Here is a 15,734-nt window from a genome sequence, read left to right as displayed (position 1 = left end):
GCGCATGCTCACAGCAAAGGACTCGGCCGTGTTTCGGCGCCGTTAAGGTTACTTTGCGTTAAGTGGCAGAATGCGCTGGTTCTGAACCCGGAAGCGGAGGTTGTTGTGGAAAAACAGCTGTAGAAGGTGGGTGCACAGAGAGGAGATATAGACTTAATATAAGGGTGGGCGCGACAACGGCAACAAAGGGAATTTGAAAGTGAGGCTCATAGGATCCTTGGTTGTGTCACGCGCGTAGATGTTGAACAGTCGTTCAAACAGCAGAGGTGCGATAATTGAGGCCGTTAGAGCAGTTGCCTGTAGGGTTGGAGTTTGCGCATGCGCTTCATATTTATAGGGTCCTCTGTGTCAGTGCTTGTAGGCGGCCCTGTCTCAATGCTGAGTCTCGAATTTGCTGAGACTTTTTATCTTTCGCCTGCACGCAACCTGAGGGCTAGAACTCTTCTGGATCGTGGGGTGGGGTAGCGAAGGATGGTTATTATAAGCTTACAGCCTAATATGATGTTTGAAAGACTTTCTGTGTTTAAGTTAACGTTTTAATTGGGAATTCATGGAAAATACCGCTTGGTGATGAGAATAGATAGAATAGTTAGTTGAGTTTGAGTTGATTAGTTAACGCACTTTGCATATGCAAAAGAATTGCATGTGAAATTTCATTGAAAGCATATTTCCTTTGCGTTTAGATGATGTATGCAAGAAGCCTATATTGTAATTTCACTGAAAGCCTTTTTAGTCAGATGTTCAGTAAAAAAATAACCCTCTTAGAGTGGCTTATAAAGATCAGAAGTAAGACTGCTCATAAACTGGCAGTGTAAAGAACATAGAAGCAGAAGAGCCATTCTATATCAGACCAAAGGCCTATCATAGCATCACAAGAGAGTTGGAAGGGGCCAGAAAGCTATTTGCTTCAACCCCCCCCCCTCGGCTCAGTGCAGGACACCAGGTTAAACCATCCCTCTCAAATGGCTGGCACAGTGGCCAACCAGCAGAATGGGACAAGCAGGATAGAGTGCAACAGCTCCCTCCTGTCCATGTTCCCAGCAACTGGTATGCATGCAGATACTGCATCGCATAAAAGAAGGGGAAAACCAACCTTAAGAAGAATATTCTTTGTTAGAGTATAGCTTCCTATTCCTGTAATGGCATTAGTAGTGACAGTTGATAGGTGTGGAGACGGAAGCTCCTGTAGATATATGTAGGTATGACAACAGAATGTCTGCTGTTTCTTTTTCATCATGATAGTTTCAGCAGTTGGAACATTCATTCCTCCTTTTCTCTTGCAGAGAAGAGGAACTTTTCTTCCAAGGTGGTGCTACAGTTTCTGTATTAAAAATGATTGATTGTTAATTGACCTGCTGACTGATTAATACAGCTTTTAACATTTTGCTTAATGTTTTTAATCAATTGAGACAAAAACAGATTGACTAAGGGCACAATCATATGCAGAAAAAATACTACAACTCACAACAATTACTAGCCAGCCATGGTGAACTTTTTTTGTGTAAACATGCGTATGATTGCACCCTAAAATGTAACTGCTAGTAACATCTATATTGTTCTATCTTTTGACCATTTCACTACTTGTGTGGTTTAATCACATATGTGGACTGTGTGTTAATGGAATTTGCTGGATGAGGTACTTTCTAAGCTGGTGCATATTTATTATTTTTATAAATAGTATATTATTGACTTCCATTGCCAAGTGCACACATAACACAGAAATCCATGATTAATATAATGGAGCAGGAGAGCAATCTTACTTAGAATAAAAAGATCAATACAAATGAAAATAAATATCAATCTAAAATACATTATGGAAATATACAAAATCTACCTCTGCTCACAGCCTAAAGAGAGCATCATAAAAGCAGCCCACAACCATTGGCCTTTGCCTAATGTCCAGATATCTGGGAAAGGTGTCCTTGGCTAACTCCTGTAGTGAACTGTTTGTGTGAGTTAACTACTTGCATGAATTGTGTAACATCTGAAGTGAACACAGTTGATTACAGCAACTATTTCTTTGACTAAGAAAAATGAGTGTGTGACTGTGGGGGGGGGGATGTTTTCTAGTTATAAAATTGACAGATTCCTGTGTGTTATCAGTTCTGACAATGTATACATAGAAATTCATTCCAAGCATACTATTAGTTGTTAGAGTTTCTTGCCTATTCTGAGGCCAACAGGTATAGCTCTCTTGAATTGTGATTATGGCCCCATTTTTCTAGAAAACAATGCGGTTTCTTGCCAAATGAAGGTTCAGTTTTAGCTGATGACTTTCATTTACACTTAGAGGATCCTTATTTCCCCTAATACAATATACATTTTGGCCTTAGTGCAGTGACTTATGGTCAGCTTTTTTTGTGTCTGGTCATGATCTGGAACTTGCTTAAAGTTCACAAAATGCTTAAAGTCTTCAAAATGTATTACTGTTTTTCACTCAAGCCCCAGAAACCTGAACCATTCATAGTCTTTCAAAGTACCAATTTCTGTAAATTTCTGTTGCCTAGTTTGCTGCAAGCAATTTTATTTGCCATGGGCAAGGAGGCCTCTTGTTGTTGTTGTTTTACAAAGCTATAATCAAGTACTTTATCTTCTTCTCAACACCAGTGATAGTAGCTTCACTGTCAAACACCTTGTATCATGAATCATGTTCATTATTTTGTGTATATATGTGATATAGTGCAACTGGGCTTGAATTTTTCTGTTTATATGCCATGATTATTGTTAGGTACTGATTATTATTAATAGTGATATTATGAGTTTAAGTTTTTTAAGAATGTTCAAAAGCCTTCAAATGATTATTTCTCTTGAGGTGTGGTTTATTATTTTTATGCCTACACTGGATATATGGTATATGCATGTATATATGTATTTCTGCTTGGGTCATAAGCTTACTAGCTACCCTGGCTGAGTCAGGATTTGAACTGGGAGCTACTCAGCTCATACTCCTAGTTGCCTATGGCATCCCTTACATATATTTGCTACTTACATGCAATTATTTGTATGTAGCTTCCATGTACCATGTTGAAATTTTGTACTCTGGGAAGTGGTACTGAATTAGTAACAATAGATTTGGGATTTAAGTTTCTCATCATTGTGGGTAGCAGTGAGCTGTGAAATAATGTTTTTAGATCATATTTCATCTCTGTGATCTGAACCCCATTCCTCAAACCATAAGGTTCTTTTCACAAGGATGCATCCAATCCAATTCTTATTGTGATGTGTCAGAATATGGATGGAGGTATGCCTTCAAATGCAGATCCCACTCAAGTATTGCTGTGCAGATAGTGACCCAGTTAGGAAGAATGTTGTATGTTTCCTTATAAAACATTGTGTAAGGGAGAATCATCTTGTTGCTGCTATTGTTGAACAGGGAGTCAAAAGGCCTTGCTGATCAAATCACACAGCTCTGTTAGCAGATCTGTATCAGCATTCTGCTCATCCTGGGCTTGGCACTGCCTTGAGGTGTGAGGCCTTTCTGGAACCTTCTACCTGCAAAGCATGGACTCTACCCCTGAACAATAGCCTCTCCTAGATTCATATCCAATTTATGTCTGCAAGTAATTTATGTGCAGAAGCCTGCCACACATGTTTCCTTAGCTGCATTTAATGCTTTCACTCTCTTGTCAATGGAAGAAAAAGTCCCTTAAGGAATGGAGGAACAAGTATTTCTGGAAAGCATTTCAATAGTTGTGGTAACATGGGAGAGCCTTTCCCCGCAGCAGCAGCTTCAGTAGTATCCCCAGAGCATGCAGTGGATAATGGAGTCAGCTTATTAGGAAGGAGGTATGGCAGAATTACCTTCCTTTCTAACGGAAGAAACAATCCCCAACAATGAAAGAGTGAAGGAACTGTATGGGTTTGGACAGTGGAGAGCTAGTTCCTGCCTGGCCTATCCAGCCAAAATTCTAACAACTTATTTTTCAGTCTGGGGACTTAGTTATAACTGAAGTGTGGGGATCTCTTCTGGTTTGCTGAGGGGAGCAAAGCAACATAACTTTGTCTGCATTCTCAGTCTGCTGTATCCTCAGTAGGGAAATACATATCTAACACCTCTTCTATGGATTCTTTTTTCTTTTTGAAAAAGTGGAAGTATTGAAGGAGTAAAAGATTGCTATTATTTTGAAGCAAATGTCCTCTGCTATCTCTCCCCCAACCCCGCAACATACATTTGGGCCTAATGTGACTATTTTATTTTACTAAAATTGTGCCTAAGGAACACCATCTTTGTAAGTGGACTATATACTAAATAGATAACTGGTGTAAAAGGTACAGAGAAGAAGCAGGTATTAGCTACCTTTGAGAGGCCTGGTCATGATAAAGCAGAATTCATTTAAAATAGGTGGATGGACAAAACAAGTCATTTCATGTATGGACGGCATTTTCTAAATGTAACCTGCTAGATATTATTACAAAATAGAGTATTTACCACATAACTTAGCATCCATCAAATGTAATCTAAAGTTCTGCTTATCTTTATCAAAGAGAACTAAAAATAATTTATCATCAATTTCTATACTGCCTAGTAGCTGAAGCGCTCTGGGCAGTTCACAACAAACTTAGATTTCTTTGTGTTTTAAAAGCCATTTTGTCATGAGGTTGTATTATATTTAAGCTGCTCTCTTGATTGCAGAAATACTCTTCACATGATCAGGGGATTATTTGGCTTAAGTATTTGATGGTGAAAAGGTAATATTGACCTGTTTCACTCACAGCAATCGGGGGTGAGCAATTCCTGCATGTTTGCCACTTCTACTTTTTTTTCCAACAGCCTTTTTTTCCAACAGCCTACAAACTGTTTGTAGTTTGTTGGATATGACGTGGAAACATGGAGCATGTATTTAGAGGTTAAACAGTCTGGCAGTTAACTATACATGGGTTAACTCCTGAATTGTTTAGTACCTAAACAAACCAATGCTCAAGAGTTATAAGTCCTGCTCAGCAGTCAGAGAATAGGGCAATTGGAGGTTGTTGAGTAGAAAACTGAAGTGGCTGCTACACTGCAGGATGTATGCCTGTTTTCTTATGCTTGTGTGTTTGGTTATCCCTGGCCTTGTCATTGTTTATGAGTGAGTCCTGTATCTTGTATACCTTATTCTAGTGCTTCAGTTACTTTTTAGATGCTGAAACAAATCATTCTCAGTATACAAAATGTTGTCATCTGAAGAAACTATGCTACAATGAAAAACTTTCTCTAGGTTTCACTGTTTCTTGACCCTTCCATGATTCCCTGTCTGCTGCCTATTCAGCTTTAAAGTGTTATCCAATGCTTATTTTGATAATGCATGAATTGCATAGGGTTTGTTACTTGAATATAACATTGTTACTTGAATATAACATTGTTTTCTTCCTTTCTGTTCCTAGACTTTTTATTTCAAAGAGATGTTCAACTTCTTAAGGAAAAACCAAGATAGCAAGAAGGTACTGGTGACAGAAAAAGAAGCAGATGGATTTATTATCCTTGGTGAGAAATCACATTATCTTCTGGATATTTTGCAAGGTGCCATATCTTCCCAAAAGTACATGGAAATTTGGGAGAAGAGAGTTTGGGTTATACAAGTAGTGATATTTAACGAGCTGTGCAGAATTATTGTGAATTGTTGTTCTGGTGAGGAAACTATAAAATGAAGGTTTTATCGTAGTTGATAAATACCATCTTGGCACCACTTAGTATCTTAACCTTACCCCTTGTATCAGTTGCAATTGCTCACTTATTGCTCACAACTAAAAAAGGGATTGAGCATCTACCTTAATTCCTATATAGAAATGTTCAGTAGGACGTAGTGCTATAACTGTTTATTGTTTACCGGAATCTCAGTTTTGAGACAGTATTCAATTATATATTTATGCTAGATCAATTCTAGTAAAGCTTATTTTTTAAGACAAATAGTGTGACATAAGGTTCACACCTTCACTGTGCTCATTTGCATAGGAAGATTAGTGTGGTAAATTGATTTGAGCTTTATGTTGAGGTGGGCTTTTTATTTTCTATGGGGGTTTCAACCTGGTTTGGTAATAGGCACTGAATTCTGTGATAATATGTGCCATAATAATTACTAATCAGTAGCCCTAAATGATTGCAGAATCAAGGAATCCACCCAATTGGATAAAGATCAGATAAAGAATGGATGGATAATCTTGCACTTCTGCACAGATAAAAACGTTTCTGTTTCTATTTCTAATTTTCCCATTACATTATCTCCCTTAGGGAATAGTAATCTTCTTCATGAGTAGTCATGGATGTGAGACTTTGTCAACTAGCAAGTTAAGTTCTCAGAATTCTTTCCCAGCTGGGTTTGTGTACTGCATCATGCTCCAAATCCTCTGTGGGCTTTTTCTTGAGAGAGTGAGAGTAGAATCTATTCCAATAATTTTCCTGGGGGAATTAAGTAGTAGTATTTCTTGCTTCATGTTGTTTTTCAGTAGAAGTTGTCTAATACCAAAGCATGCATGCTCAAGGGCACACTAGAGTTGATAGTTCTCAAGAACAGACTTTTCAAAGCTATTAATTTGACAGAAAAGAAAAACAATGATGTTTTCAATACAGTTAAATGAAACACAGCAAATGCACTGTTAGTCTTTTTCATTTATTGCCTATGTTCGGCCTTACCAGCTGCTTCTCTGATTGTTATACTTGGTAGCTGCACATCTGTGTTGCATATACTGGGGTTTTATAGTTCAGTGAATCTTTAACAAGATTGGCTGTAACCACTTTTTTGTTTATTTTTTGTTTATTACATTCAGAGGTGTTCTGAATGTAATATTTAATTCTTTATGAAGCAGAATTAAAGCAAGACTCATGACACCTTATCCCTGTTTCAGGCTGTGTCTATGCCTTGCTGCACACCTTAACTGCAGTATCTTGTGTATCTTGCCACAATGTTCCACCTGATATTTTCATGAGGAGAGAGAGAGTGTGCACATGTGTGTAAGAAAATAGATATCCGCACACATTTTTAATATTATTGGAGTTGCTAGACACTAGAACTGAAGTCTGGAATGTAAATAACAACCGCCCAAGGGAGAGTAGCCTTTAGAAATGCCACAAAGCAGAATTTGATGTTATGTGGGGGTGGGGGGTTGTATTTTTTTGTATTGTATATTATGGCGCATTAGACACAAGTGAGTAAACTCATTTCTTATTCTCCCTTGCACCAAACACAGAAGAATCAGGATTTCCTGGTGTTTCAGTTATGTCCTTAGTTACTAAAGAATTGAGTGTAAATATCATTAGAGTGTCATATATGGCTTTGCTTCTAACCTCCATCTTCTATCTACACCAATCTATAAGTTAGGCTAGGTTGAAAGATGATGACAAGCCCAGGTCATTCAGTGTCTCCCTGGAGCTAGACAGGAGCACACCATAGGATTGCACACTGCTTGGCCCCCAGCCTCTTTTCTTGTGTGTATAATTATTCCCACAAGCCTTTGCCTTTTTTAAAATATCATGTGAAACTAAACATGGTTAAAGGTAATCACTGTTTCTTCTTAGCCAGGATTTGAGGCAGCTTAGACAACCCCAGTGGAAAGGCACCTAGTTGTTTATTTGTATTCTGTATGTCTTCCATTATGGAACTCACCGTACATATGGTGATTTCCAGGCACTGGCCAGTTTCAAACTTGAATTTAGGAAAATTTCTATAGCATGTGTTTTTGGTCCTTGCCCTGACACTATTATTAGCTCCAACCAGGGTTAAAAACTAGCTATACAAAGGTGAAATAAATTGAAGTCAAGCATGTTGCCCTTAAAGTCTTTGTAAACAAGGCAAAACTGATTCAGCTGGAGTGCCAGACAGTTTTGACCTTCCAAAAATGAGGTGGTAGAAATTGTGTATGACATTTAACTTGTTTGCCATGCTTATTGATTGCCTTCATGGCCCAAACCACTGTATCTCCTGTTTAAAGTCCACATGCTGCACAGCTGCTTTTAGGTTATAAGCATTTTAGTTTGGTGGATTTAATAAAGCATCTCATCTAATTAAGTGTTCTATATAAAGCCAACCTGGGATTTTTGCCTACAGATTTTCATTGTTGCACCACTCATTGCTCCAATGTATATAGTTATAGGTAGTTACATTTTGAAATGAGAGCTTATTTAGTTCTCTTGTTGCTGCGTGTTCTGTGAATAACAGGTTAAATGTTCCACGTGTCTGATTACTGTAGTTTGAGTTCAGTGGGCAAGGAGCATAAGGGAGACCAGAAAAACAACCCTCTCCAGTGTCATTGATTTCTAGTCGCATAAGGAGATAATTGCTACCCCTTCATTCAGTGTGGAGTCAAAGTAATCCTCTTGGGTACTAGTTTTACACAAAAACAAAGTGCAGTATGGTTTTATATCATTAGGTGGCATCTTTCATCATGCTCATGTATTCGTTGACTAAATTAAATGCAGCCTTAATTACCAGGCTGTTTTTCCTTCTGTAGGTTTCAGGTTTGAAAATTTGTTTTAGTAAAGTTAATTTAAAACATAAGTGAAATGAAATTTTCAATATGTTAGAACATTTGAAGTACTGGAACCAAAATGCCACAAGCTGATTAGCTATCTTGCTTTGAAAATAAATTCTGAAGGGTCACAGGAGAGCCATATAACATGAAGTAAATTTGTAGATTTTAAAAGAGACAATAACAGTATGCAAAAAGAAAAGTAGCTGTCAGCTTAATGCTGTATTAATTCTATGAAGCATATGAAGTGTATAAAGAGTATGATGTTGGTTGTCTTTAAGAGCATACTTGTGCAGCCTCTCCTATGCATATTAGCAGAATTAAGTTACAGAACAATAGAACCTATTAACAATGTCTTATAGTATAAGCAGTCTTTCTTGAGAGTCGACTATAGTAAGTATTGTTTGTTCCTGGACTTCATATAGCACCACACCTGAATGTCGGCTTTGCTATTTGCAAGCACAATTGATCTGTTTCTGGACAATGTTGTTTGTAAGTTTAGCTTATCATATAGTTTACAGTTCCATAAATAACATTGGATATAGTTTTTTTTAGAAAGAACATCTGGTACATTTAGATGATAATGTTGTTTTAGTATGCGCAAGGTATTCTTATTCAAACAGTAGAGAATGTGTTATAGCTTGCTGATAACACTGGAATCCAATTAAATCTAAAATGGTACCACTCTTTGCTCCAACATATATAATTATAGGTAGTACATTTTAAATGTTCCTTAAGATATATGCAAACTGTAATAGGGCAGCAAAAAATCCAAGGACCCTTGAGCAGAGTGTCTCTTAGGAATTCTACCCCCACCCTCAATTTCAGGAATATAAAATTCTTCAGGTATACCTGCCAGTTTACTAGTTGCCATTGTGAAATGTATTAATTAAAGGTGCAATTCTAGGCATGTATATAGTGTGGCTTCTTTCTATTTAAGCATGCATAGGATTATGCTCTAAGTGAATTTTGTATATGCATGAAAATAGAGGGACTCAACAAATTTACTCAGCATACATGGTGGTGTGTGGGAGTCCATTCCCCTTCTAGCAAATGTCACAAATCACTGCTGTGTGCTCCCACATATTCCCCTGTTAGTACCAAACACTAGTTAGTAGTAGTAGTACCAAACACTTCTCAGCACTTCCAGCAGTAAAGAGTACTCAGTGAGAGCTACTGCGGTCCTCTACTGGTGCATTCCTGCCCCTTTCATTCTGTATTGATTGGAGCAGAGGCAGGGGCTAGGTGTGCATACTGCAGAAAGGTCAACTTTTTCAGCCTTAGTACTACTAGAGTTCAGAAGCATCTAAGAGGAAGGAATGAGCTTGTTTTTGGCTTGAAGGGAGGAGAAAGGAAAGGAAGTGGCAGCTGCTGTGGTAGCCATAGAGAGAACTGGGTGGGGTGAGGAAAACAAAAAAAAAGCTGTGGGTACTTGTGCTTTAGTTTCAGGTTCAGATTTAGGTTTAGATACCCTCCAAATGGTCCTTCCAAAATTGCAGTAGGGGTAAAAGAATCACAGTGTTGTTTGCACTGTGTTTCAGAGGTGCTTACCTCTACAGTTCATTCAAGGTGACATTAAATGTAGCCTTTGTCCTCCTAGGACAGTCTTGGTGTAGTGCTTAAGAGTATGGGACTGGGACTCAGTGGATCTAGGTTCTAGTCCCCACTCAGCCATGGAGCTAACTGGGTGACTTTGGGTCAGTAACAGACTCTCAACCAAACCTACCTCATTGGGTTGTTGTGAAGAGATAAGATTGAGAGAAGTGGGAGAAATATGTAAGCCACCTAGAGTTCCTTGAAAATGAAAAAAGAATAGAAATATAACTCAATCACACATTTGGGATGACTATGCAAGCCAACCTATTTTTGACCAAATGTGTCCTTAAACCTGGAAAAAAGTTGAGTGTTTTATCTTTGTTAGTAATAGCACTGTTGTTCGTTCAGGAAGTCTCAATGCCAATTACAGGAACCACTATTAATGTGCTATTTTTTTGGTATTTCAAGATTGCATATGTAAAAGATTAGGCATTTAAACTTTGCTGAGAGCTCTGTAGGTCAGACATAATAGTAAATTCTGTTTTCTCACTATGAGAATAAACTTTATTGAGGCTCAGGCTCATGCACTACTCCCCTTCCCCCCTCTCTCTCCTTGTACCTGTGGAAAATTGAAAGCTTTTGCACTGAACCATATTTACCCTTGATACTCAAACATGGAAAATATGGCCTGTTTACTTTTGGTTACTTAGACAAAGCCAGGATCATACTCTGATTTCAGATGATGGTTTGTTCAGTTACTGAAAACTATACCTAGTTTACAATTCAAAGCTCTGCTTTGCACGTACAAAAGCTTGAAGAGAGTGCCAGAGCCCAAGGCTTTCCACAGCCTTTTCTTTTACATAGAAACCATAATTTCCTATTATATATGAATTGGGCCAATGTCTCTGTTTGCCTGAACTCTTAGGTTTTGAAATCCTTTCCAGGAAACTTTAGCTTGCCATATCATCTTACAAAAGTATGATCCTCCTAGGTTACACTACATTTTTCATTTGTGAAAAGAATGTTGTTCCCTAGTATGTATATCTTAAACAGTCTGTAGTTCATTGTAATTTGAATGCAACAGATCTCCATCCAGTCTGCAAGATCCTGAAGAAACCAAGTATATACAGATAAAAGTTTCCTGTGTTGGTATATTGTTTTTTCTTTTTAACAGAGAACTTTGGCTATGGGCATATACAAATTTAATAATAATACTAAATCTACTTCCAGTTCCTAGAGATGTCTGTATTTCCCGCATTTGACCTTACTATTGATATTATTTCTGTGTGTGTGTGCATCTGGTAAAGTGTAATTTTATTAATTATTATTATGTTTATAAAAATTTTACGTAAAACATTCTATGGCAGTAGTACTTTAAAAGTATGAGTTAGTCAGATTTCATACCATAAAATTCTAAGAAATTGAGAACACCAATGAATCATAAAGGGTAATGCAGATGGTCTTTAAGAGCTAAAGATCACTGTCACACAGAATGCATTTTTACAAAATGGACTTTGTATTATTTAATGGTCTTAAAATAAACCTTTTATTCTTTGTTTAGAGTGCTTGACACACGGGATAAATGTAGATATTTGTAATTGAAAAGTAGCTTAGAAAAAACTTTCTCTTCTACTTCTTCTGAAAGTGCTACTGCAATAAAATTATATAGGGTTCATTTCAGTATTTCAGTTTTACAGATTCAGGCTGACCTTACGAAGGGCACTATCCAAATGCCCTCATCGAACCAGCAGTAGTAAGAAAAGATGAATTACTTGTTACTTTAAAAGGGTCACCTTCCTCTTCAATGTCGTCATAACTAAAGCAATGCTGACAGTTCATATTTTCTTTCACTCCTGAAAAATAACTAATCTTTGGAATCATACAGGTTGCTGTTAATAAGGACAGTGATGGTCATTCTTGTTTATTTTGGTAACATAAGCCTTTAGGGTAAATGCTATTTACACAGAAGCATCGGATCCTTTCTTAGCAACAGCTGGAAAGTACAGCTTCTTGAATTATCTTGGTATTTATATGTGAATATATACCATCTTGAAGAGTTACTACCTTGCCTGGTGAATCACCACACCATTGAATTTATTGTCAGATAGAAAAAAGGAACCTAACAGCTTGTACTCCCAAACCACCAATTAGTTCTTATTAAGACCAGATGGATAAAAATCAGTAGATTTTTAAAAAGAATAAAAAATATTGGATTGTTAATTTGTATTGCTAAAATTAGCAATAAAACCATGTGGTTATGGTTTTAATTCTAAAATCTCATTGTGGGATATGAATTAAAATTCTGATTCTGTACTATGATAAATTCATACAGTCTTTTGAATTGTATGAATTTTACAGTGTTCCACAATCCTCTGTATAGATTATTTAGATGAATCTGTCTTTCCAGGTACTCAGTTTAGAAGATGCCATCAGAAAATTTTGCATTTCTCAAATTGGGTTTGCATATGCAGGCACATATTTGTTAACAGCAGTAGTTGGATATGAGAAATAAGTTGGCTCCATTTACCAAGTGCTGACTTTTCAGTGCTTCCTTGATTCTCCAGCTACTTCAGATAGGGGAGCTCTTTACTCTCCCCCTTTTCAGGGTTCTTTTTCAGAGTACTCACTGGTGGGAGTTAACATGGATTTCAGATGCACAAGCTGATTTGCTCAAATTTCCCCCAAAGCATTTGCAAAGAAAATCCAGAATCATTACACCAATTGTGAACACTGTATTTTTCTCCAAGAATTGTGTTATATTGGGGAAATTAACTGTATTTTCAGTTAAGCAGAGTTTTGTACCTAAAAGTGAAGTTGTAGACATATGATGACTGTTTGGGTTGTGAAGGGAAGAGTGTATTTGGCTTAGCAGAGCAAGGAGGGAGAGGTCTGGATGAAGAGAAGACATGATCACTTATGGGAGCAGAAGGAAAAGAAGAGCGAAGGGTTGGGATGAGTCCTTCACATTGGGTGGAAGAAGCAGGTATAGAAAGCTATTTTAAAGAAAGGGGAAATATGCTCTGGCTTTTCTGCCATTCTCTCACAGAAGCTTGTAAGAAAACTTACTCTAGTTTACTCACTTCATATTGGGAGAGATTCCAAATGTTTTAGAGTCATTCCTCTCTACTAAATCTTGTAAATATGATAGTTATGCAGATAATTGGCTTGGAAACAGGGTGATTGGATCTGCTCTGTAGGAAAATATAATATTGGGCACAAATTCATCATACAAAAAGGCTGCTCTAAAGAAAAGTGGAAAAAAAGAAACGTTGTGTGAAATTTTATGTGATGTACAAGCACAGAAGTGTTAGGAAAGGGTAATAGAAATGTAGTTAGTTCTGAATAGTAACCATGTCTACATTTCTGATAATAGGGAAAGAACATGGAATGAACCATTTCCAGAGGGAAGACGTATTAGTCTATTGTAGCAACAACAAATAGTCTTGTGATACCTGAAAGACTAAAGAGTAGATTCTGGCCCATGGTTTTGTGTACTATAGCTCACTTCATGAGATACATGCAGTGCTGATACCTCAGCTTTACATAAAGAACATAAGGTGATGATAGGGTGGTGAACTGTATACAGAGGGATCAAATGGAAATTTAAAAAGTACTGACAGTAAAAATGGCATTAACAGTGGTTATTCACAGGGTAGTAGCTGCTGCTAGCACAAATATCCTGGCACTAGCAATTAACACAAGTATAATAATAGGACTTTTTTTAATCCCTTACCCAATTCATCCTTCTGGAGATAGAATCAAACCTGTTGATGGAGCTGAACTCAGCAGTGTTGGTGAGTGCTGTGTACCATTTCTCTAGTTACCCACCTTAGCGTGGCTCAGTGTGTCATCTGAACCCTCAGTACATGGCTTGTTTAAGAGGTAAACAACCCTCAAGTAACCAATGGGCTATTATAGAGTAGAGTTTCTCTCATGCTGCCCACATTCAGATGACAAAACTAGCTGTGCTTGGGTGGGTAATTAGGCTGATTAGAGAAATGACACCCTGCATGTGTTAGAGATTAAAACAAGCTTGTTTTGATCATGTGTACTGTGTGTGTGTGTGTGTGTGTCAACTAAATGCCTAAAGTGTTTGATATCTTAAAACTGAAGCAGTATGAAGGAGATGTTGTCATTCTACCTTTAAACTTAATTGTGCTAATAACTGTCTGTAACCCTAGTAAAAATCAGTTTTTATACTACCAAATGTAAGATGCAGAACCATAAGCAATTGCCAACTCTGAAGTTCTCTGGTTCATTCAGTTCAACGTAAAGTGCAAACTGGAGATCTTATGAGACTAGCAACTCATGAATGGCTCTTCATACAGCTATCATAAAGGAAAGGAAGTACAAGAACCACTGAGGGGAAAGTCATGAAGCAGTGGGTTGAAGGATAAGCGGGAGAACATTCTTCTACTTGTAGGAGAAATGTATGTTAATCTATTTGCTGTTATAATTGTTTTAACTGAGTTTATTTTACATGTGTTTTTATTAGTTTTAGCCAGCTTGAACACCATTTTGTTTAAGGAAAAAGTTAAGAGTATAAATCAAATAATTAATAAGGAAATTGAGTAGTAAAAGAAATGGCCTGATAGGACTGAATGCTGTTAGCAGAAACAAGGTGAGACCTTTTGAGACTTTGCTTCTTAACCACTAGCTAGTTATAGACTTGTTGTGTTAACAGTCCTCAAAGCAAAGGTATTGTGTGTTGAAAGAACCATATGTACATATTTTTCTATTTAACTATTTCTATTTTACTTAATTTCTGTGTTCCAAATGACTTGCAATAAGCTTTTATTTAACCCTGACAAGTAGTCTGGAAAGGAACCTGGTTTAGCCTAAGGCCCAAATGCTATTTCAGAAAAGCTCTTGGGGGACATGTTCTGTTGATGACTGGAGCTGAAGGCAAAAGATGTTAAAATACTGAAGAGGAAAAGGAAAGAAGGGATTTAACCCCCACTCCCACCCCCCTTCCAGTAACAAAGTCTTAGGAGAGGCATTCTAGCTGTTTTGAATGCAGAAAAGACTGTAGTAAAAACTTGGAAACTACCAGTTGATCAACATGACCAGGCAAAAGGGCAGACAACTCTGGAAGGTTGTATCTAAACATGAGGTTCTGCAACCCTGAGCTAGAGTCTGGTTAAAAAAATGGAACAAGTAACCATATAAACATGTTACTGATAGTACTGTTTTCATGAGCTTTGTTTGCATTGTAGCATGGACATATTACATTTACTTAGACTAGGTTTCAACAAAATACTCTAGCAATTCTGCAAACACAAGAGAAGGTCAAACTTTTATATTTTACTGTAGCTTCATTGTGCTGCAGTACTTGAGTTGCAAACAGTTTGTGATATTTCAATTGGAACTGGTATTGAGGAAGTAAAAAATAATGCAATGTGTTAAGGCAAATCCTCGGGCATTCCAGCCATTTGTGTATTTAAATTTGTTTTTACTATTTTAAGCATAATACTGAGTTCTTGTCTGAGACGTATATGCATTGGGGTCCAGGAGTAAAGTTTAGGTTTATGTGTTTTTGCTTACCATCTGCTTACCTTAACCCCTTCCCTCTCTCATCATGGCCCTCCCATATTGAATCCTCTTCCCTTTCCTACATTGAGCCCCCACCGTCTCCACTTCCCACATAGCATTCCTTTTTCTTTCACTCATAATGTCCTGTATACTTTATTTACCACACTACATCCCCTACCTCCTTTTCCCCTCACCTTTACTGGTGAGCTTCACTTCTGGGGGAA

General features: G+C 37.4%; 1 protein-coding gene across 1 annotated transcript in view; it reads left to right on the top strand.

The window, feature by feature from the left end:
* Nucleotides 1-13: 13 nt before the first annotated feature.
* UMAD1 (UBAP1-MVB12-associated (UMA) domain containing 1) overlaps nt 14-15,734 on the top strand; it is a 52,448-nt gene continuing 36,727 nt past the window's right edge. Inside the window, exons 1-2 of the mRNA XM_044429043.1 lie at nt 14-126; nt 5,365-5,464. Of these exons, the coding sequence (XP_044284978.1) occupies nt 5,383-5,464 (82 nt within the window). The 5' untranslated portion in view covers nt 14-126; nt 5,365-5,382. The remainder of the gene's footprint in view (nt 127-5,364; nt 5,465-15,734) is intronic.

This window comes from Varanus komodoensis, unplaced genomic scaffold (genome assembly GCF_004798865.1).
Source record: "Varanus komodoensis strain SLA01 unplaced genomic scaffold, ASM479886v1 scaffold2, whole genome shotgun sequence".
NCBI classification, from domain to species: domain Eukaryota; kingdom Metazoa; phylum Chordata; class Lepidosauria; order Squamata; family Varanidae; genus Varanus; species Varanus komodoensis.
This window is presented reverse-complemented; position numbering and strand designations above follow the sequence as displayed.